The sequence below is a fragment of the Equus caballus genome, chromosome 20 (genome assembly GCF_041296265.1).
Source record: "Equus caballus isolate H_3958 breed thoroughbred chromosome 20, TB-T2T, whole genome shotgun sequence".
Taxonomy (NCBI): Eukaryota; Metazoa; Chordata; class Mammalia; order Perissodactyla; family Equidae; genus Equus; species Equus caballus.
Genome location: NC_091703.1, coordinates 44,463,426 through 44,483,609, shown reverse-complemented (window position 1 = coordinate 44,483,609; position 20,184 = coordinate 44,463,426). Strand labels below are relative to the sequence as shown.

At 55.6% G+C, this 20,184-nt stretch overlaps 2 protein-coding genes and 1 long non-coding RNA gene across 4 annotated transcripts in view; 2 read left to right on the top strand and 1 right to left on the bottom strand.

Moving 5' to 3' along the window:
* Positions 1–2,178: 2,178 nt before the first annotated feature.
* LOC106782263 (uncharacterized) lies at positions 2,179–4,103 on the bottom strand. The gene is made up of 4 exons (XR_011429749.1): positions 3,806–4,103; positions 3,600–3,694; positions 2,636–2,763; positions 2,179–2,528 (listed from the first exon to the last, which is right to left on the bottom strand). It is a non-coding gene; the product is annotated as an uncharacterized lncRNA (long non-coding RNA).
* Positions 4,104–4,501: 398 nt separating this feature from the next.
* PGC (progastricsin) lies at positions 4,502–12,909 on the top strand. Its single transcript, XM_070244138.1, is given in 11 exon segments — positions 4,502–4,561; positions 4,842–4,912; positions 6,364–6,562; positions 6,978–7,095; positions 7,953–8,083; positions 8,507–8,561; positions 8,564–8,705; positions 10,115–10,261; positions 10,691–10,967; positions 11,777–11,879; positions 12,596–12,909. Coding segments are annotated over 11 exon segments (1,479 nt in total). The 3' UTR covers positions 12,772–12,909.
* Positions 12,910–14,440: 1,531 nt separating this feature from the next.
* TFEB (transcription factor EB) overlaps positions 14,441–20,184 on the top strand; it is a 45,371-nt gene continuing 39,627 nt past the window's right edge. The window contains exon 1 of one of the 2 annotated variants that reach the window (XM_070244567.1): positions 14,441–14,713. The gene's annotated coding sequence lies outside the window, so the exon portion shown is untranslated. The remainder of the gene's footprint in view (positions 14,714–20,184) is intronic. The other variant, XM_023624913.2, reaches the window with a different exon arrangement.

The following is a 20,184-nucleotide window of genomic DNA, read 5'->3' as shown; positions in this document are numbered from 1 at the left end:
TTTAAAACCTTGAACTCAGCTCTTCCTCACGGTGGAATTCTAATTAATCAATGTAGAAAGAATGATGGAAACAGAAAAGCACCACCTAATGACCGTTGCAGGCCAGAAGCGGTAATGGATGTTAAAATTAGTGGGCAGAAGAATGGTGAGGAACAGAGTACTTGCATTGTCTTAAAGTGTCTCCCGAGAAGATACTTATTACTTATCAAGGGGAAGATGGTAACTGCACAGTGGAGAAACCCGTAAACTTCACCTTAACCAAGCTACTAAGGTTAAATCACCAGTCATAAGACACATCCATAACACGTACCTCCCCATATCATGCACAGAGAAGGGTACATCGCCTCTGTGGTTTCCGCCCTCAAGTTCATGTTCTCAACCTCATCATGAGGAAACATCAGAATAACCTAAACTGAGGGACATTCTACAAAAATAACTGTTCAGTACTTTAGAAGTAGCAAGGTCATAAAAGACAAACTGAGGAACTGTCAGGGACCGGAGGAGACTAAGAAGACATGACGAGATGTGATGTGGGAACCTAGATTGGACCCTGAGTCAGAGAAAGGACACGAGTGGGAAAGCTGGTGACATTCAAGTAAGGCCTATCGACTGGCTCACAGTATTAGCTCAGGGTGAATTTCCCGGGGTCGAGCACTATACCATGGCTATGACGTAAGATGTTAACATAGGGGATTCTGGATGAAAGGTATACAGGAACTCTCTATACTATGTTAGCAACTCTTCTGTAAGTTGAAAATTATATCAAAATAGGAAGAAAAAAAGCATACATCCTTGAACTGGAAGAGAAAAATCTCAGGTCCAGTCTGTCCCCAATAGGTTTGCTTGAACTAATGATGTAAGTATCAACGACATGCAAAATTTAAGGAAAAAACTATAAAACCAAGATAATAGCTGAAGCTATAATTTAATTCATGGAGATAGCTGCCAAAGACTTCCAGTTTATAGAGTACCTGTCCCCCAGCGGAGGGGAGGTCTTTTAGCTCCGCGAGCTTATTTCTGGGATGAGAGCACACAGAGGAACTCAGATCCTTGACCCAATCTCACAAGAGTTGCAGCAAGAGATCCCTCCACCAGTATTACTCAACAGCTGCTCCTTTAGCCTCTGCTTGAGTGCCTCTGATCATGAGGAGCTCACTACTCTCTTCCTTTGGATGATTTTTAGTTTGTGAGCCCAAGTGCCATTGATAGAAATGAGAAATCAGAATTAACCCACATGAATAGGACTAAGTAACCCAAGCTGATAGAGCACTGCATAGCCACTGAGAGTGATAAGAATGTGGCTTATCGCAATGCACAGAAATGTGTATGTATTAATCTTAAGTGACAAGAGCAGAACAGAAGTTGCATTTACACACTGATTACAGCTACATTACAATCTGTGTGTACATTAAGAGCTAGAAGAAAATTTAGAATGGTACAAATAGTTGTCGTTTCAAGTTGCCTTGATTTTTAACCAGTGGTATATGTATAGAATTCTAAATGAAATTTAGTATCCAGAATTTTTTTAAAAACCCCTCCATTAAAGGGCTTGGGGATTGTCAATTCAAGATTGATTGAGAATGGCTGAATGGTGCACTAGATTGGTAAGAATCCTAAGGCCATGTCTCAGCACTATGGGCAAGAGCGATATGTTTGATTAGTGATGTCTTCCAGGGTGAAGGATTAGCAGTGGCAGTGTGCGTGCAATGTTGTTGCCATCTCTTCTTGACACACTCCCAGCAACCAGTGTCACTTTTGTAGACACTCTGAAAGATCAATGAGCTAATTAAGGAGCTATGTGCAGGAAGAGACCTCTTCTGTTAGTCACAAGCAGTAGGATTTGGGGCAAGTCATTGGGATATAAGATGGAATGAAATATGTACCACAAGGGGAGGAAAGGCAAAGTCTTCTGCAGCAGAGGCCCATTTGAGAGTAGGGGGGCACAGTAGGAAGGCTTTGTGGCATTTGTACTGGGTCTTGAAGAATAAGATTTTGCAGGTGGCGCTGCTTGGGAAGGGTATTCAGGATAGAGGGTGCGGCATGGATAAAGGCATGGAGGTTGGAAAGCAACAGGCCTCCTTGGGAGGAAGCAAGGAGGTCGCTATGACTGGAGGGTAGCGCAGGCGTAGGATGGTGGTGGAAGACGAGCTGGAAATGACGGAGGGGCCAGACAGAGCGTGTCCTGACAGCCAGGGCGATCAGTTTGGATTTTATTCAGTTAGTCACGGGGACTTGGACAAGTTTTGAGGCAGGTGGTGCTTAGAGGGAGATGAGACCAGAGAGTGATGACAAAATGGTTTTTTCCTGGAAGACCACCACTATGAGAGGATCCCAGGCCCTGGATTTTGAGAAGATCCTTTTGGAGCGTGGGGTGGAAATTAGAGCAGTGGGATAATGGGGTGCGGGAGATATAACGAAGCCCCATTGAGAGCAATCCCCTGGGTTCCATCTACGGTTCAGCACTCCTGAGCTCCAGGCCAGGCCCAGGGACGTGGAAGCTGCAGCCTCTGCCTCTAGGAGCTTCTAGTCTGTGGAGAGAGGAACCATACCCCAGGAAACAACTAGACCACGTAGGATCCAGCACCAAGGGGAGGGAGCCAGCCGGGCGTGCAGCATTTAGGGGTAGAAGATGAACCTGGGCAGCAGCCAGTGGGTCAGGCATCCTGGGGCTCCTGTCCTTGGTGGGAGGTGGCCCTGGATGACTTCTAAGGTGTCCTCAGACTCTGCACATCCTGGCTCTAGGAGAAGAGTCCTTGAGCAGAACTTGGACATGCAGAAGGGAGAGAAATGGGCTTTCTAGGTATGGTCGGGGGTTGGGGGGGCAGGTCGGGGATAGACCAGGGGCAGACGAGGACTTGGGATGTCTGGGGACACTGAGATGACTGAGCTGTCAGATCAGGTTGGGTAGGCAGGGGCTGTAGACCCTAAGGCCTGGCAGCCAATCAGGATGCCCTGGCTTGATGCAGTAGGCCAGGGACACTTAGAAGGGATGTAGTGCGACTGGGGTTTGGAGAAGGATAGCCTGGCAGCCATCATACTCCTAGGGTCCTACCAGATAAAGAAAGGGTCCCTGGAGGCTCATGCTGGCGGGTCTGGTAGGCCTCACGAGACTTAGGGGATCCCATGGATTCTGCTAGATTCATAGGAGTTGGCGAGATTCCAAGGATCCTATGACTTTCTTTTGCCTGCTCTTCCAAATCTGCAGACCCTCCCACCCCCGGGAAGGCTCTCCCTCCCTACCATGCCTCCACCCCAGAGTCCGTCGTGTCCCTGGGGACAGAAGGGAGGCATGAGAGCTGGCTTGGCCTTCAGACACAATCAGGCAGGTGCCTCCCTCTCTGTGCCAGGCCTGGGCAGACCTCTAGGTCCCTCCTTCCCCTCCATCATAGGGTTAGGGGAGGCTCCAGGGCTCTGGCCAGGCTGTGGGTGGTGGTGGCCAGAGTGGAAAATCCCCCACTGGCTGAATTATATCGGTGTTTGGCAGGCCTGGTCTTGGCCTTCTGCCTGGGGCTCAAGGGCCTGACAAATCTGTTTGGAGCCCTGAGTGCAGGGTATGAGGTGACAGACAGGGTACTGGCATGGGGACTTTTTCCACTCACCCCAAAATGAGGGGTTCTCCTGTGCCAGGTTAGCGGGCGCTGGGTCAGCCTCGGGTCACTTCAGGCAATGAGAAGCTTGTAGCTGGGAAGCAGGGCTGCCGGAGACGAGGGATAGAGGCACATGATGGATCAGACTTGGGGGCAGGACAAAGGGTAGACGGGGGCTTGGGAGAAGGGTAATGGGGGACACAGGAGTTTTAGGAGACCTCAAGATGGGGGTAGAGTCGCCATGGGGCAGGAGAAGAGAGACAATGAGGAAGAGAAGCAAGGGCATTCTTGTCCCCTCTTCCTATGCTCCTGCCCAGGGCTCCTGTTGTTCCAGATGAGTGTGAGAGGCACAAGCAGGAGCCAGTGCGGCTTACACTATGGGTGTGTCCTGAGTACTTGCTGAATTATGATGAGAATTTCTCCAAATGCCCCATTTGACCAGGAAAGCCTCTGAAGCTGCCCCAAATAGGTTGGACTTCAGCCATTGGCATCCCAGCTGCACCACCTGCATCAGGGCTAATGATACCACCATCAGCACCACCCTCACCACCGCCATTATCATTACCATCATCCTAGCTACTGACTGCATCATCCCCAGACCCCCCAACTGCACCCCTCAAAGGCTTGGGGGTCCTGGGAACCAGGACTTGAGCCAGACCTTCGAGCACGTCACCCATGGACCAGTGGTGCTCAGCAGTTTTGCTCCACAAGGGGACATTGGCAATACCTGGAGACATTTTTGGTTGTCACAGCTGGGGCACTGCTGCTGGCCTGTAGTGGGTAGAGGCCAGGGGTGCCACTAAACATCCTACCGGGCACAGGACAGCCCCCCAACAAAGAATTATTTGTTCCAAAATGTCAATAGTACCGAGGACGAGACACCTGCCTATAGATCCCATGGCCCTCACCCCAAAATGCCCCTGTCAAACCTCTGGGTCCTGGACAAGAAGTGGTCTTCACTGCTCCATCTCACGGCAACTTTGTTCTCTCTTATCGCGCACACCTCCTGGCCTCCACTGCTTGTATTAAAAAGTCAATAAGATGAAAAGTCCTTTGCGGCCACCATCGAGATGGAAAACACACAGAAACAACTGATACACGGAGCACAGGGTACACCCGGGATTGAGGTCGTGTTTGCCCAGGGCAGGGAGGCAGGGACTGGACCAGATCCCGGGATATAAAGGAAGAGGGAGTGCCCAGGCCTTCACTCCACGGTGACCACACAACTTGGAGCAGCTTTTCCTCTGCGGCCAGTTGGGAATCGGCGTCCTGAAGTGGACGGTGGTGGCCTTCGGCCTTCAGCTCTTGGAGGCGGCAGAGGTCAGGTAAGTCTGTGGCCTGGCTAGTGGTGCAGCAGCTTGAGCAGGAGACTGAAACCCTGCGAGGGGCAGCCTGGCCAGGAGACACCCAATCTATCTCTGGTCTGGAATTTCTGCTAGGGGCAGAGAAGGCTCCCTGAGCAGGTGTAGGACAGGACCCAGAGGTGGGAGGAGATAGAGCCTCTGCCCTCAGGAAACTCCAGTCGAAGGGAGAAGCACCGTCCCTTCCCCCATCTGATGAGAAAAGGCAGACCCGAAAAAGAGAGAGCGAAAGAGAGAGTAGGGGTCCTACTGCCCAAGCAGACCTGAATGGCAGGTGTGGTTTCCTCCCACCGAAGGGAACAAATATTTCTGGGTAGGGAGACATTGCTAAAAATTTCCTTAAGGCCCCAAATTTATTTGGCAGATGCCAAAATCATCCAAGCAGAAACACCAGTAATGTAATCTCCATATGCTGAGGTGTCAGGGGAAAGGGAGTGAGGTGGCATGGCTCACAGGACATCACGGGAGCTCCTGGCCTGCCACACTGCTGCTCTTCCATCATTAAAGAGTGATTCCTGGGAAAAGAGATGGCTCCTCTCAGAAACTTCTTTTAATATGCAAATTCTGTAGAGGTGGTTAGGATGAGGCAACAAGGTGGATGGGTTTAGCAGAGAATTTCTGGAGAATGCAAGGAATTCTGCAGCCTGGAGCAAGGCCTGGGTGGACCAGCAGAGACCCCCTAGGCAATGACAGCAAGCACGTCTGGGAGGAGGAGAATGAGGGTGACATGGGCAGAAACCCACAATTCATAACTCCCAATTCCAGAGCTGATCCGGGCTCCAGACCACCAAGGCCAGCTTCCCCATTGTCTTGGGGTCCTGAGAAGAGCTGTGACTGGCCCCAGGCAGACAATGAGCAGGAGGGGCAGAACTAGGATCCTGTCTTCTCAGTCCCAGTCTAGCCGTGTTCCCCTATACCCATGCTCTGTCTGTCACATTCAGCCAGCGGGGTGCCTGAGGGCCACCACACAAGAGGACTTTCTTTGGGGTGAACTTGGCCATCTCGGAAACCTTTTTAAAAATGCACATATTCAAAGGACAATGCCTGGAGTTCCTCTCCCCTTCCTGGGAAGGAATTTATGGGCTATTTGACAGAAGAGGACCAGGGTGGGGTGAGGACCCTTGAGATGGGAGGCAGGGGCATGCATGGGTGAAGGTCATTGTTTTCTGAATCTTGGAGCAAGTCCTGAAAAGAGTTTTGAAAAGAAAAGAGAAAGAGAAGGAGAGGGGAAGAAAGAGGGAGGCAGAGGGAGAAAAAGTCAGAGACAGAGATAGAAAGAGACATTGAGACAGAGAGAAACAGATGGAGACAGAGACGGAGACAGAGGAGGAGTGAAACACACAGACACACACAAGCGACACATGTGGGGGGACAGAGTGGCAGGGAAACTGAGGCATACATTAGAGTGGAGAGAGATTGGGGGTCAGGGCTATTAGAAGCGCCCTGACCCCCAACCTGCTGTGGAGTCCCCCTGGAGAAGTAAAGTCCGTCCATGAAACGACGAAGGAAAAGGGCTTACTGAAGGAACTCCTGAGGACCCAGAAGTACAGCCCTGTCCGGAAGTACTGCCTTGGTGACGTCGGCGTGGCCTATGAGCCCATGGCCTACAAGGATGTGCGTCCTGACCCTCCCCGGGGGTACCCCTCTCCCTGCTGCCAAAGGCTGAGGGCCAGGCCTGGGCCATGAGCTGCACCCCTCCTCTCTGCACCCTCCCACCCGTCCCCTGTAGCTTGCTCCCTTCTCTCAGACCTGCCAGCCCAGATTGCCTTCCCTGGGCAGAGCACGGGAGGGCCCCTGCTCACTTGGCAGCTCAGTCCACTGAGAGAACTTTGCAGCTAGCTGCCCTGGGTGGGCATGGGCTGAGGGTCTGTAGGTTCTGGGCAAGTATGGAAGGAAGGCTCAGGCCCCTGCTTCTGGTGCGGGCTGTAGGGCAGGGGCTGGTCCCTCCCCTGCTCTGTCCGTGGAGGAGGCTGGGCCTGATGTTCCCTGGATCCCTCCAGAGCTAACAGACTGCCTCATGGCCCCCCAGGCTTCCTGCTTTGGCAAGACCAGCATTGGGACCCCACCACAGAACTTCCTGGGCCTTTCTGATACGGGTTCTTCCAGCCTGTGGGTGCCCTCTGTCTACTGCCAGAGCCAGGCCCGCAGTGAGGGCTGGGCTGGGCAGGGGAGCGCAGCGAGCAGGCAGGGCACTGACACCCTCTGGGAAATGGCCAAGCAATAGGGATTGCTGGGGGGAGCTTCGGTCCTGGAGAGGACCAGGGACTTGTCCAGGGTCACACGGCACACCTAAGCCAGAGGGAAGCTGGCTCTGGAGCTGTGTAGCCCCTTTACCTTCTCTGCTCATCGTCCTTCATGTCTCCAGTCCACCCCACTCTGCTCCACTCTTTACAAAGTTCTCACTGAGTTTCTCCAAGGCAAATGGGAGAACAATACAGGATGTGGTCCCCAACCTGTAGTTGTATTTGGAGACTGGCGATGTTCACTTACTTTCTTAAGGCTGCCCTGGTCCCTGCCGAAGCCTTGGGGTGTGGGTCCTGACCCCTCTAGTCCAGAGGGTTCCTCATTGGCCCTGCCCTATACTATCTTGGGATCCTGGCACGGCAGCATCTTGACTGGGTGAGGGTCGGGGGAATGCAGGGATGCCCCAGACCCTCATTCACTTCTTCATCTGATGAGTAATTTCTCAGCACTTACTCTGTGCCAGGCGATCTGCTGGGGGCAAGCGAGACAGAGATGGATTCCATGCAACCCGCCACAGGGAGATCACAGTCCTAGGGTACCCCAAGAGTCCGTAAGTCAGAGGGGGCTCTGGAGCCAAGGCTGACCAGCTCCCATGCACCTTCCAATGCCAGGAACCTCGGTTGGCTACCCCTAACTGGGTGGCCTGGGGAGTGCTGAAGTCCCAGGATGTGAGCACAGGCTGGGAGACAGGCGGGAAACCCTACAGGCTTGACAGCTGGATAGCCCCCAACCAGCCAGCCAGAATTCCCTCACCCTGCAGCTGACCACGCCCACTTCAATCCCAGGCAGCCCTCACCCACTCTGCCAACAGACAGACCTTCTCCCTGCATGCGGTATGGCAGCGGCAGCCTCACCGGCTTCTTCACACTCTGATGGTGAGTGATGCTGTCTGCGGCTCCCCACGCCAGGACATGGAGTCTGATGGGGAGACTGAGCCAGACACCCTGAATATGGAAAAACACCTTGTGCTCTACTGTACAGGACAGGAAATAGTATAATAAAGGCTCATTCATTCACTCCTCCAGCCCTCACTTGGGGCCATGATGTGCCAGGCACTGAGGAATCATGATGAATGGGGTGACAGGTCCTTTTCCTTAAGGAGCTGAAAGCCTGGGGAAGGAGATGGTAAGGCGAGTGCTTCAGCCATCAGGGAAGGCTACTTGAAAGAGAAAGCGGCTCTTTCAGGATCTGCCAAGAGGGGAAGGAGCAAAAGTGAGGGAGGGATGAAGAACGAGTGTTGAGGGGTCTCTGGGGGAGTGTGGGATGGGGAGCGAAGTTACACTTGTCACCTCCCATCCTCTGTGGCCCCTCCAGGTCCAGAGCATCCATGCCCCCAACCAGAAGTTCAACCTGAGTGAGAACGGGCCGGGGCCAACTTCATCTACTTGAAGTTTGAAGGCATCACGAGCAGGGCCTACCCTGCTCTGGCCATGCGTGAGGCCACCACAGCCCTACAGGGCCTGCTGCAGGAGGGTGCCCTCACCAGCCCAGTCTTCAGCGTCTACCTCAGCAAGTGAGGACCCGCCTGGAGGTCCCCAACTCCCAGAACCCCCCCAGGCCTGGACAACTGAGGCTCAATGCTTTGGGGTTTGGAGGCCTCCCAGTGGCCATTTGGCGCCAGCCACTGCTGTCCTAGGGCCTTCCCTCCTGGGCTTCTGATTCCTCCCGCACCCCACCCCTCTCCCCGACCCCTGCCTCTGTCCCCACCCCCTCTGACTTCTTTGCATTTCTTGGTCACAACAGAAGCTCTTCTCTTCTAGCTGAGCTTTGCTGTGAGTGTTGCTGCTGATTCTCAGTACCTCTTGGATTTACCTCCTGCCCAGCGCCCCAGTCAACTCATTGTCTTCTGACCAAACATTTTCCATCGGGACACCTCTTTGTATGGTAATCTATTGCTTCATCTCCTTTGATCCATTGTTCCAGCCAGGTCCTGGAGTCTTCTGGGCTAGGTCCGCCATTGACCCCTAACAAGTTACCAAGTAAATGCAGGTTATTTACAGGGATGGGCCTGGGACCCAGGGAGGTGGAAGAGGGTCAGGGGCCTGGGATGGACTTTGCTTTTTTCCTCGCCAGAATTAACCAACCACTTTCTAGAGATTGGCAGCATCTAGTATCTGGAGTTTAATCAGTTGAGTGGGACTTTCTATGATATTACCCTGTTACTAATGTTGCTGACTTACTCTCTACCTCTGTTTACAATTACTCTGAATTTAGCTTTTAGGAGCACCATCCAGTTCCACGCTCACATTCGGCTACGAGGGGAGGCCTCTGCAACAAACACAGAATGTCCCTCCATCCTCTCCACCAAGGCTCTACCTCCCTTCAGTCCCAGCAGAAAAGTAACAAGCTGGGCCCAGGTCAGGCTCCTAGTGACACAGTGCACTAGCAGCACGAAGTGGAAGGGACAGGAGAATGGAACAGGGCGTCAGGAGGAGGGGCCAGACAACCAGTGCTTTCCCCACAGGCAGGACTTTGTGGAGCAGCATAACCTGGGAGCCTGAGGCACTGGGAATTCTGATAGGCTCAGCCTGGGAGCCCCAGTCAGAGATATGGGGAGACATTGTCTTTCCTCAGGGAGCCCTAGTCCGAGGGGGGACACGGCCCTGCCTCAGGGAGCCCCGGTCTGAGGGGGGACATGGCCCTGGCCTCAGGGAGCCCCGGTCTGAGGGGGGACACAGCCCTGGCCTCAGGGAGCCCCGGTCTGAGGGGGGACATGGCCCTGCTTCAGGGAGCCCCGGTCTGAGGGGGGACACAGCCCCGGCCTCAGGGAGCCCCGGTCTGAGGGGGGACATGGCTCTGCCTCAGGGAGCCCCGGTCTGGAGCCAGAGCAGGACTTCTGTTTTCCTCTGAGGGTGACTGCTCAACAAGGAAGTCCCTTTCCACAGCCACTCCCTGACTCACCTTTCCTTTCACCTCCTGCAGCCAGCAGGGGTCTCAGGACGGGGGAGCAGTCACCTCTGAGGGTGTGGACAACAGGCTGTACGTGGCGCATCTCCTAGGCCCCATCACCCTGGAGCTCCACTGGCAGATCGGTGCTGAGGAGAGAGTCTGTGGCAGGGCTTTGGGGATGTGGGCACTTCCTTGGAGCAGGCTTTGAGGCACTTCACGTCACACACATACATCCAGGTACTGCTGGGGGGTGGGGACAGAGGACCCCTGAGGCCTGCCCCTGCAAAGCCACAGCTGCCCTCTGGAGATTCAAGACCCAGCTCAGCCTAGAGAAGAGGGGTGAGATGGAGGCAACATAGGAAGGGGCAGGACTCGGAATCCCAAACACTTCAGACTCTAGTCCAACCCTATGGGTTTACAAATTAGAAACTGGGATGTGAGTGCAGTGAGAACTAATTTGCTCAAAGTACTTACAATGAATCAGTTGCTGTGGCTTTCAGTGTTTCTAGAATCTTCCTTGGAACTTTTTTAGAAACAGATTCCATGGCCATTTAGATAGACTCTGGTATGGTGTGAGGCAGGTGGATGGCTGGATTGACCTCTGCAAAGTTCTTACCTTCCTGAGATGCACCCTGACTCTGTGGCTGTAGCTGTTTGCCCCTCAGTGGTGGGGAAAGCCCACCTTCCAGCTGATCTGGGTTGGAGGGTGCTGAGGCTGTTCATCTCCACACCATTCAGGTTCCTCATTGGTGGCCAGGCCTCCTGCTGGTGCTCCCAGGGCTGCCAGGCCATCATGGACACAGGTACATCTTTGCTCACTGTGCCCCAGCAATATGTGAGTGCCCTTCTGCAGGCCACGGGGACCCAGGAGGACCAGTACGGACAGGTGTGTCTGGTGGAGGCATCCTCTTTCCTAGGAGAGGCCAGCCAGGAGGCATTTATGGTTTCTCCTGGGAGCACAGGAATAGCTTGATTCTCGGCCTCCAAGCTTCTAGTTGCCCCAAGGCACTGGCGGGGGTGGGGGGTGGGGTGGGGGGGGGGGAGTAGGGTGCAGGGAACTGGGATGGCTGGGGCTGGGGGCAGCCTGGGGGCCTAGAGGCTGATTCTGGGGCGCCAGATGCTTGTGCTGAGGAGCTGTGGGGAGGTTACCGCTAGGCAGAATTTCCTCTGAGCTTCAGCCCCTCAGAGGAAACAGGTTAAACACTTGCTGGGCTTTGGAGTAAGAGCGAAAGAACAGTCCTGGGGGCCAAGCCAGTGAGAGACAGGGGCAACCCTTAAATCCACAGCCCCTCACCTCCACAGGGCCGTGCCCGCTGCTCTGCCTCTCTCCTGAGCCCAGCAAAGTGTTTGCCTAGTTCGTGCATCCCACTAACTTTGAGGGGCTGCTGGGCTACTCCTTCTCCAGACCTATGTGTTTTAAGAAGACACTCGCAGAGAAGGGGCATAGATTTCAATCTCTCATGAAGAAATCCAGGCAAGACTAATGTTTTTAGGGGGCAGATGCTCAGGTGTCCCCAAATGCCACCTACTGTGCGTGAGTCCAAATGTGTAATGCCAGCAGGATTTACACAAGACTTTCCCTTAGTGTTGCAACCTCCAGTCCAAAAGCAGACTTGGGGCTCAGGCTGGGGACTAGAGGGGCTGGGGTAGCGGGGGTGGCAGGTACTCTCAGGTGGGCCCTGTTCCTCTCTGCAGTTTCTTGTGGACTGTAACAGCACCCAGAACCTGCCCACCTTCTCCTTTATCATCAGTGGTGTGCAGTTCTCTCTGCCACCCTCCTCCTACATCCTCAACCTAAGTCGTGGTCCCTGCAGGCTGAGCCAGGAGGGACACGAGTCAGGGTGGGAGGAAGGCAGGGGGGCGGGGCCAGAAATGCTCGGTCTGCTCACCTTGTGCCATTTCCCGACTGCTCGCAGCGCTGACTTATTTTCCCCATTCATTGATTCTAAATTCCCTTCTCTGGAACGAGGCTGTGACATAGAAGCATGTCATCTACTATTAATTATTATTATTAATTGGTGGGGAGAAGCACTGGGCTCTTTGTTGAGCACTTACCAGGGTCAGCAGCTGTGCGAAGCACTTTGCCAACACTATCCCACTTAATTGTCACAACATGCGATGAGGAGGGTTCTAAATTCCATTCTACAAGTGAAAACTTGGAAGTTCAGAGAGGTTAAGTAAGTGACCCAAGGCTATATAGCTAGTTAGGGTGAAGCTAAGGTTTGAATGCAGGTTGGTTTGACTTGAAAGCTTTACCACCAGGCTGACCTGCCCCAATCGGGAGCAAGAGGGAGGCTGGAGGGAACACAGGGAGAGGAGACCCTGCAGACGGCCATTGCAGCCTGCATTCACCCATTCCAGAAATGTTCTCTCACTAGCCCGCCTGCTGGTGACTCAGCTGGCCTGCGAGTCCTCAAGGACAGAGCCCCTGGCTCATTCATTTCTGCATTTGTGCCTCTGGCCCGGGGCTCGGGGCTGAGCAGTGCCCTGGCCACATGTGAGTGAATGAATGAGTGCTGCCCGGTTGTGTTGTGCAGAACAATGGCTACTGCACTGTGGGGGTCAAACCCACCTACTTGGCCTCCCAGAATGGCCAGCCCCTGTGAGTCCTCCGGGACGTCTTCCTCAGGTCCTACTATTCTGTCTACGGCATGGGCAACAACAGGGTGGGTTTCGCCACTGCCACCTAGACTCAGTGCCTGGCCCCCTGAGCTCTCTTCTTCCTCTCGGCCCCGCACCCTGCAGGGGATTCTCTCTGTGCTTCTTTGGATTCAGCCTTCCTTTTCTGGACTCTCAACTTTCTCTCCTAATAGATGATTCTTCTCCATGTTGGCCAGCTCATGGTTTTTAGAGGGGAGTTGCAGCCTGTAGGGCAGTTCCTGGGCTCAGGCAATGGGAGAGAGAGAGCCAGGGGCAGATTTGCCTCTGCTGGACCACGTTCTCCCCGAGGTGCTAGGAGGTTTCTGGATGGGTCACTGAGGTTCTAAGAGAACTGGGGCATAAGGTGAGGCTTGGGGATGGGCCCTGTACCCCTCAGAGTCTCTTCACAGCTTCTCCCTGGAGAGGGAAGACAGTGGGTAGTGGCACAAGGCAGGGCATTCTGTTCTGATGGGCAAAGGAGCCCTACTCAACCTGGAATGCTCTGCTGACCTAATATCCCAAAAGTACAAGCAGAATTAGCCCATGCATGTCCACACGCATGTCTCCATGTTTGTCCACTAGCTGTATGACTAGGAGTCCAGTGCGTTCCAGCCTAGGCCTCCGCCTCCTTCTCTGTGATAAGTTTGCACTAGGAGATTTCTGAGGAATGCTGGATGCCTCTGTGTACTTGTAACAGTCATGGGTCCTTTAGCAAGGAGGGTGATGCCACCAGACCCTGTTTCCAGGAAAACTTCAGAAGGTCTAGGCGGAGTTAAACTGATCTTCTTTTCATCCAAACCCTTATGTCCCAGGGCTTGTATCTGAAGAAGGGCTGGCCCTCAATGGTGGGTAGGAGGAATAGCTACCTGAATCACATGGAAATCAAACCCACTTGCTCTAACCAACTGAGCAAGAGGTCTTGTCCCTCTGGACTTCATCCATGTTCTCCTTAGGAGCCATCCAGCAAAAGATCCAGAAAGCTAGGGCAGCATGGGATGGGGAGGAGGAGGAGAAAGCAGAGTATGATGGTTCAGGACCCTGTAACTTCCAACAAGGAAAGTGGACATGAAAGGAGATCAGAACATATCTGATTTTTGATGGTGGTGGGGGGTACTAGCAAGCTCAGACTGATGAGGCCCAAGTGTAGAGGCAGTATAAATCGAAAACTCATAATGGGAGAGGAGGTGGGTTCCATTCTACACTCATATTTCTTTCACCTTGTCCTTGACCAGCTGACCCTAACCTTGTCCCTTACGCTCAGGGTCAAGGGTGAAAGCTCCAGATCCAGTTCAGGTACCCTACTATAAACCAGGAGGGTAACAGGTTTGCCACGGAGGAATTTCTATGGCAACAGCGCACCATCTGGGACCCTACATCTTTCCTAGACTCAGGAAAGGCAGCCTGCTGCAGGCCTCTCCTTGGGGTCAGGCAGGCCAGAGGGTATATCTCTGGTTCGGGACATCACTGCCTGAGAGGAGAAAGAAAACTTGAAAAAGGGGCAGATACGAACTGGAAGGATGGTTCCAAGCTCAAGGCCAAGTCCCTGTATCCAGTCCTGGGCCCACAGAGCGAGACTACAAATCCCGGCGTGCCTGGCAGAGCCGCAGCGAGGACTACGCTTCCCAGCGGGCGCCGCGGCGGGACGACGAGGGGCGGGGCAGGGCGGGGAGGGGCGGGGCGGAGTCGCGGGGGCGGGTGCTGCCCTCTGCCGGGCGCGGCGGGAAGTGGGTGCGGAGTGACAGCGGGAGCCCGGGCGCCGGGCGCGGGGATCGGTGACAGCAGAGACGGCGGCGGCCGCGGGTTGGACGTAGGGAGCGGCGGCGGCGCCGACGGCAGCGGGAAGGGCGGACGGGGCGGGCCTCCCTGGTGGCGCGGAGCCGGAGAGCCCGGGAGGGGGCGGCAGGCACAGCTCGCGGGCCGGACACCTGAACTTGGGACAAGTTGCCGGAGCCGCGGGGCGCGGGCGGCGGACGGATTGACCTTCAGAGCTAGGTGAGCGGGGCTGGGGGACAAGGAGAGCGCGGAGGGCCCGGAACCCCCGCCCCAGGCTTCCCCCGCTCCCATCCCGTGGGTCCGGGAGACAGGTGGGTGGGTGGGGGTGCCGGGTGGAGAGGGGAGTGGGACCGTGTGCGCCGCGCCGCCACCCGCCCCGCTGTCCGTCTAGTTCGGGACGCCTGGCGCGTGGCCAGAGCGGGGCTGCTCGCCGAGCCCGGGAGCCCCTCAGGCCTCTCCGTTCAGGCCGGGGCCGGGGGCGGCTTCTCTGCGACCTTATGTAACCAGGCGGGAGGGGCCGGGGCGGGCATGGGCCTTCCCGGCCGGGGAGCTGGGAGTCGAAGGGGCGGGAGGCGTGGGAGTGTACTTGCAAGAAGTTTAAGGGACGTGTGGGCCCTGCGCCCGCTTCTTCTCCACCGGACGCGGCTGGGGCGGGTGGTTCTGGGGAGGGCGCCGGAGGTAGGGGAGGTGTGCGGGGGCCGAGTCCGGCCGGGCCAGGCCCTGCCTGGATGGTCCGGGGGAGTGGGAGGGCCGGAGCGGCGCCACGCCCCGGGGGCTGGGCTGCTGGAGGGGGGGCGAGGGGAAGTACCATCCCTCGCTCCCTTCCCGTCCCTTTCTCCCCCTTGGTTTCCTGAAGCGGCCGCCCCTGCCCGCGTCCCCTGGTATCCCTGAGCACAGCCTTTTTCTTCCCCTTGCGTTATTCCACGACCTTAGGGAACCCCAATCCCAGAGCTCACCCTCCGCGAGTCCCTCTTTCTGCCTTCGCTGGAGCTCTCAGCCATCTGCCCGCCCCCCGAGTGTCCCCTACCGTCTGGGTCCCGAATCCCAGAAAACACGCCCCCTTCCCCCTATTCCCTGAGTCCGCGGCGCCCAACCCCAGGCTGTCCGGCCCGCAAATCAGCGCCCCTTCTTTTCCCCCCTCCCCGTACCCGGGTCAGATATTGGCGGCAGCGCGTGCGCTTGCCTCCTCGAAGGGAGCGGGCCGATGCCAGCTGGGTCCCCGCCCCTCGGCCCCCTCCCGGCCCGGGCTTTGGCTTCACGCACGGCTGCCCCTAGCTGCTCCGGGTTGCGAGAGCAGGTTCGCGCCGCAGCCGCCCGGCGCGCCCCAGCCTCGCGCCCGGGGGGAGGGCGGGAGGGCGCCCGGGGCGGGGCTCGTCTGCGCGAGCGCCCGCACTGCCCCGGCTCCCCCGTCCCCGATCCCTGCCAGCCCCTCGCCGCGGTGGCGGCCTTCCCCGATCCCGCGTCAACTCCAGCCGTCGCCCACTCGCCTGTCTGTTCTGGGAGCGGTTCTTCGCCGACAGTTTCTGGACTAAACTTGTGCGCAGAGCTTTGGTTTAGCGTTCGCGGGGAAGTGTCAGTTAATTACCGCCCAGCTCCCGCCTCCCACCCTGAGGGAGGGGCTGCTTAGTCTAGCAGGGACGGGGACAAGGCCGGGGTGGGCGCCCAGTGACACCTGTGGGATGTGGGCTCAGGCCCCTGCGCCCACCCTGTCTGAGATTCCACCAGCCCCAGACCCGGCACTCTGGGGCAACTGGTGGGGGGGGGGGGGGCAGTGGGGGGCTGGTCTCTGGTTTCCTGTAGGGCGGCGGCCAGACGCGGGGGGGGGGAGGTTGGAGGGGAGGTGGCTCATATCAGAACACAGTTCTTGGCTCCTTGGCCTATTCCCTCTGAGGCCTTCTCTGTGCCCAGCCTCGGGGACAGCCCCCAGGCCCTCGGGCAGGCAGATCACGTCTGGGAGAGAGCCAGCCAGCAACAGCAGCCTTAGAGGCAGTGGAAGAGCAAGGGCTGGCTGCCTTGAGAGCTGTGCCTGGTAGTCTGCCTGTAAGCTTGTACCATGCCTCAGTTTCCCCAGCCATGGGAAACATAGCAGTTTGCTTGGCCCCCTTCTTTCTGCCTGACTTCTGACTACTGGGATGGGTGAGCTGCGAACCAGAGAGTGATTTTTAGGTGACTCTAAGCTCTGCTTCTCTGGGAGAGGAGCCAATATTGCTTATAGTTGACAAGGCCTGTTACGGCTGCAATCCTATTTCGTCCTCAGCTCAACTCTGTGAGGTGCAGCCAAATGCGAACCCAGGTCTCCTGGTTCTGGTCCATGGAAGGGGTGCAGGGGGTGGAGCAGGGGACATCTCAAGTGAGCACTGAGTCCCCGGAGAACCACCTGGGCTTCTGAGGGCTGATGGCAGGGCTGGGCCAGGGCAGGCAGGAGCCCATTCAGGGCCCCGGGCTGTGGGGATACCCAGTGCCTCCCCACATTGACCTTCAGGCCCTCCTTTCAGCCTCTCAGTTGGAAAGTAGGTGAGTGGGCCTCCTACCCCTCAGGCAGGGCTGCCCTTTGAGGGTCTGGCTTCTGGCCCTGATCCCTCCTGGGGCCCTGTTTATGGCTGTAATTGCATCATGAGGAGTTTATAGAGTTACTTAGCACCTGCCCCCACAGGGAGTGGCCCAGCCACCCCCTGGCTTCTGTGTCTTCCTTTTCAAAGTCAACTTGATTTCTACCAGTAGCAGCAGGGGTTTCCCGGACCGCAGCTGGCATGAAAGCCAGGTTGGGCCTTTGTCCTAGGGATGGGGGGCCGTCAGCACTGGGGGCTGGTGTGGGGCTGCCCTGGAGGTGACCGTGGACATTGGGTTGACTTCCTCTGATACAGAGGGAGGGAGGTCAGGATTTTCAGAGCTGCCAGAAGTGTCCACATCCCAGGATAGAGCGAGCGTATATGCATTTGATGTGTGCATCCTCATCTGAAGAGAGGGCGATGAAATGCACGCTAGGCCATGTGAGGATTCAGGGTGGAGCAGTGCTGGCACGGGGTGAGCCCGTGGTGTTGCTCTGTGTGTCAGTGTGGGGTGTGTGTAACCAAAGGGAGTTTGTGTGTGTGGTTGTGAGAGTGCAGGTATCTAGGTACACGTGTATAGATGAATTTTGTCTACGTGTGTCTATGGGAATGTAACAATAACACAAGAGTATATTAATAAAATATTCATCTATTCTTTTTATGCTATAAGACAATTTTATAATGAAATTTAGTTATAAACAATAGTTGCCAACATTTATTATGCGTTTACTCTTTAGAGTGAGGTAGGAATTATTATTTTCATTACACTGATTCAGACAGCAGTTAAGCAAGTTGCCTGAAGTCACACAGCCTGGAAGCGGGAGGGATTCTAAGCAGGCCCAGCTGACTCCGAGATGCGTGTTCTCAGTCCCTAAAGAAGACCACTGCAGGGTTTCCCAGTTCTCTCTCTCTCTCTTTTTTTTTTTCCTGAGGACGATTCACCCTGAGCTAACATCTGTGCCAATCTTCCTCTATTTTGTGCATGGGTCACTGCCACAGCATGGCCACCGATGAGTGGTGTAGGTCTGCGCCTGGGAACCGAACCCAGGCTGCTGAAGCAGAGTGTGCTGAACTTGACCCCTAGGCCATGGGGCCGGCCCTAGGAGTTCTCTCAAAAGGTGGAGGTGTGGTGGTCTGGGAAACTTCTTTCTCCATCCGGGGTCTCCTACTCTGAGCAGGGGTGGGGACTTGCCGAGGCTCCTGCCCCAGGACCACACTCGTCTCCTTGCTGCTCTTCTGAGCTGCAGACCCAGGAGACCAAAGGACCCTGGCGAGCACTCCTGATTGGCCTGAGGATGAGATGGCTACCAACCAGGCTTCCTGGGTCTCCTTGGAAACCTCAGACGTTAACTTGTTTAATCAGATGTGGAGAAGAGGCTGTGGGGACTGTTAGGGGACAATGAAACACAGCAAAAACATGAGGAGAACATGGGCACCGCACGCTGCCTCGGTCAGGGCGCTGCTTCTCTCAGCCTCAGTTTCCATATCTGTGAACCTAGATCACCTGTGGGGTCCCCTCCGATGAGAACCTTCTGCAGATCTTTGGCTAAGGCACCCGGACAGGAGAGGTTTCAGAAAGGGAGGGACGTGGGGTCTGGGGGACCGCTGAAGTCCCCTCAATAGAGCTTTAGCTAAAGGCTGGCCCTGGTGGAGTGACCAGCCAGGCTTTCTTAGACATAGCTGCAGCCGCCATGTATCAAGCACTGAGCGAAGTGTAGCCTCACCAGGGGTTGTTGGGAGTGTGGGCTCCAGGCCTGGGCTGCCTGGCTTGGAACCCCAGCTCTGCCACTTACTAGCTGTGTGACCCTGGGCCAGCTGCTTAACCCCACTGTGCTTCCATTGCCATCCCTGAAAAGCGAGGGTTATAGTAGCTCTACCTAACAGTGCTGTAGTGAGGGCTGAGCATGTCGATGTGTGCTGCATGGATGGGACTTAGACTAGTGCCATGTTCAGGAAATGTTAGTTATCATCATACTTAAGTCTTACAACTCATTTATTTCTTGATTTCCCATTTTCAAGTGAGAAAATAGAGGCATAGAGAGCTCTAGGGAAGAAATAAAGACCCATGGGTTGCAAACAGGCCTGCCCGGTGCGTCTAACATCTTCAAATGAAATGCCTTACCTGGGGTTTTGTAGACTCCATGGCCACAGTGCCTACCACTCCCTGTTGTACCATACCCAGCCTAGTCTCCACATTTAACAAGATAACACAGGGGACTTGCAGTGCCTGCAGCATCACTCCCACTCCAGCCCTGCCCCTCGGGATTCCTTGGGTAGCATCTGGCCTGGCCGCTTACTACCCACTGGTGACCTGTTGCTCTTCCCTGCATGCCTGCTGCCTGCCCCTCCTTCTCTCTGCACCAGAGGTGCAGATGCCCTTGGCTGCGATGTCACCGAGGGCAGAGAAAATCCCAGCGATGGGGCAGGATCTGGACTTACTGTGCCCACCGGAAGTGCTTGGCTGTGAGGTGATGGGGCAGTGGCTGAGAGCCAAGGGCAGTCGGGAGGGGCAGAAGCAAGAGGCAGAGTCATCACTAGTTTTCTTTCCTGGCCCTTAACTGTGGGCATAGGGAGGAGGAGAAATGAAGTCTGGCCGTCCCTACCTCCATCCAGCTTCCTTGGGGACAGCCCTCCTCGTTGGCTCTTATCCACAAAGAGGCTCCCAGGGTAAAGTGTGATGCCGTGAGGATTAATCCAGGAATTCCAACAGACTATCCAGAAACCCATGATCCCCATGCCCTCCTCCCAGCCCTTGTTCATGCTGGTCCCTTCTCCTGCCACACCCTTCCCTGCTCCCCTCCTTGTAACCGAATCCTCTGTCCGTCAAGGCACACCTTTCCAGGAGACCAGGGGACTGTTCATCTGACCGCAGCCCTGGCTGGATATTATGATCACCTGGGAGCTCTTAAAAAATACCATTGCATCTGAATCTTGGGGGAGGGGCCTAGGCATCAATATTTTTAAAAATTCCCCAAATGATTCTGATGCCCCTTCTCTAGGACAGTGGGTCTCAAGTTCGAGTGGGCATCAGAATCACCTGGAGCAACTGTGAAAACACGGCTCGCTGGGCCCACTCCCAGGGTTGCTGACTGAGAGGGTCTGGAATCAGCAGGGCTGCAGTGGGTCTCCAAACTCCATATG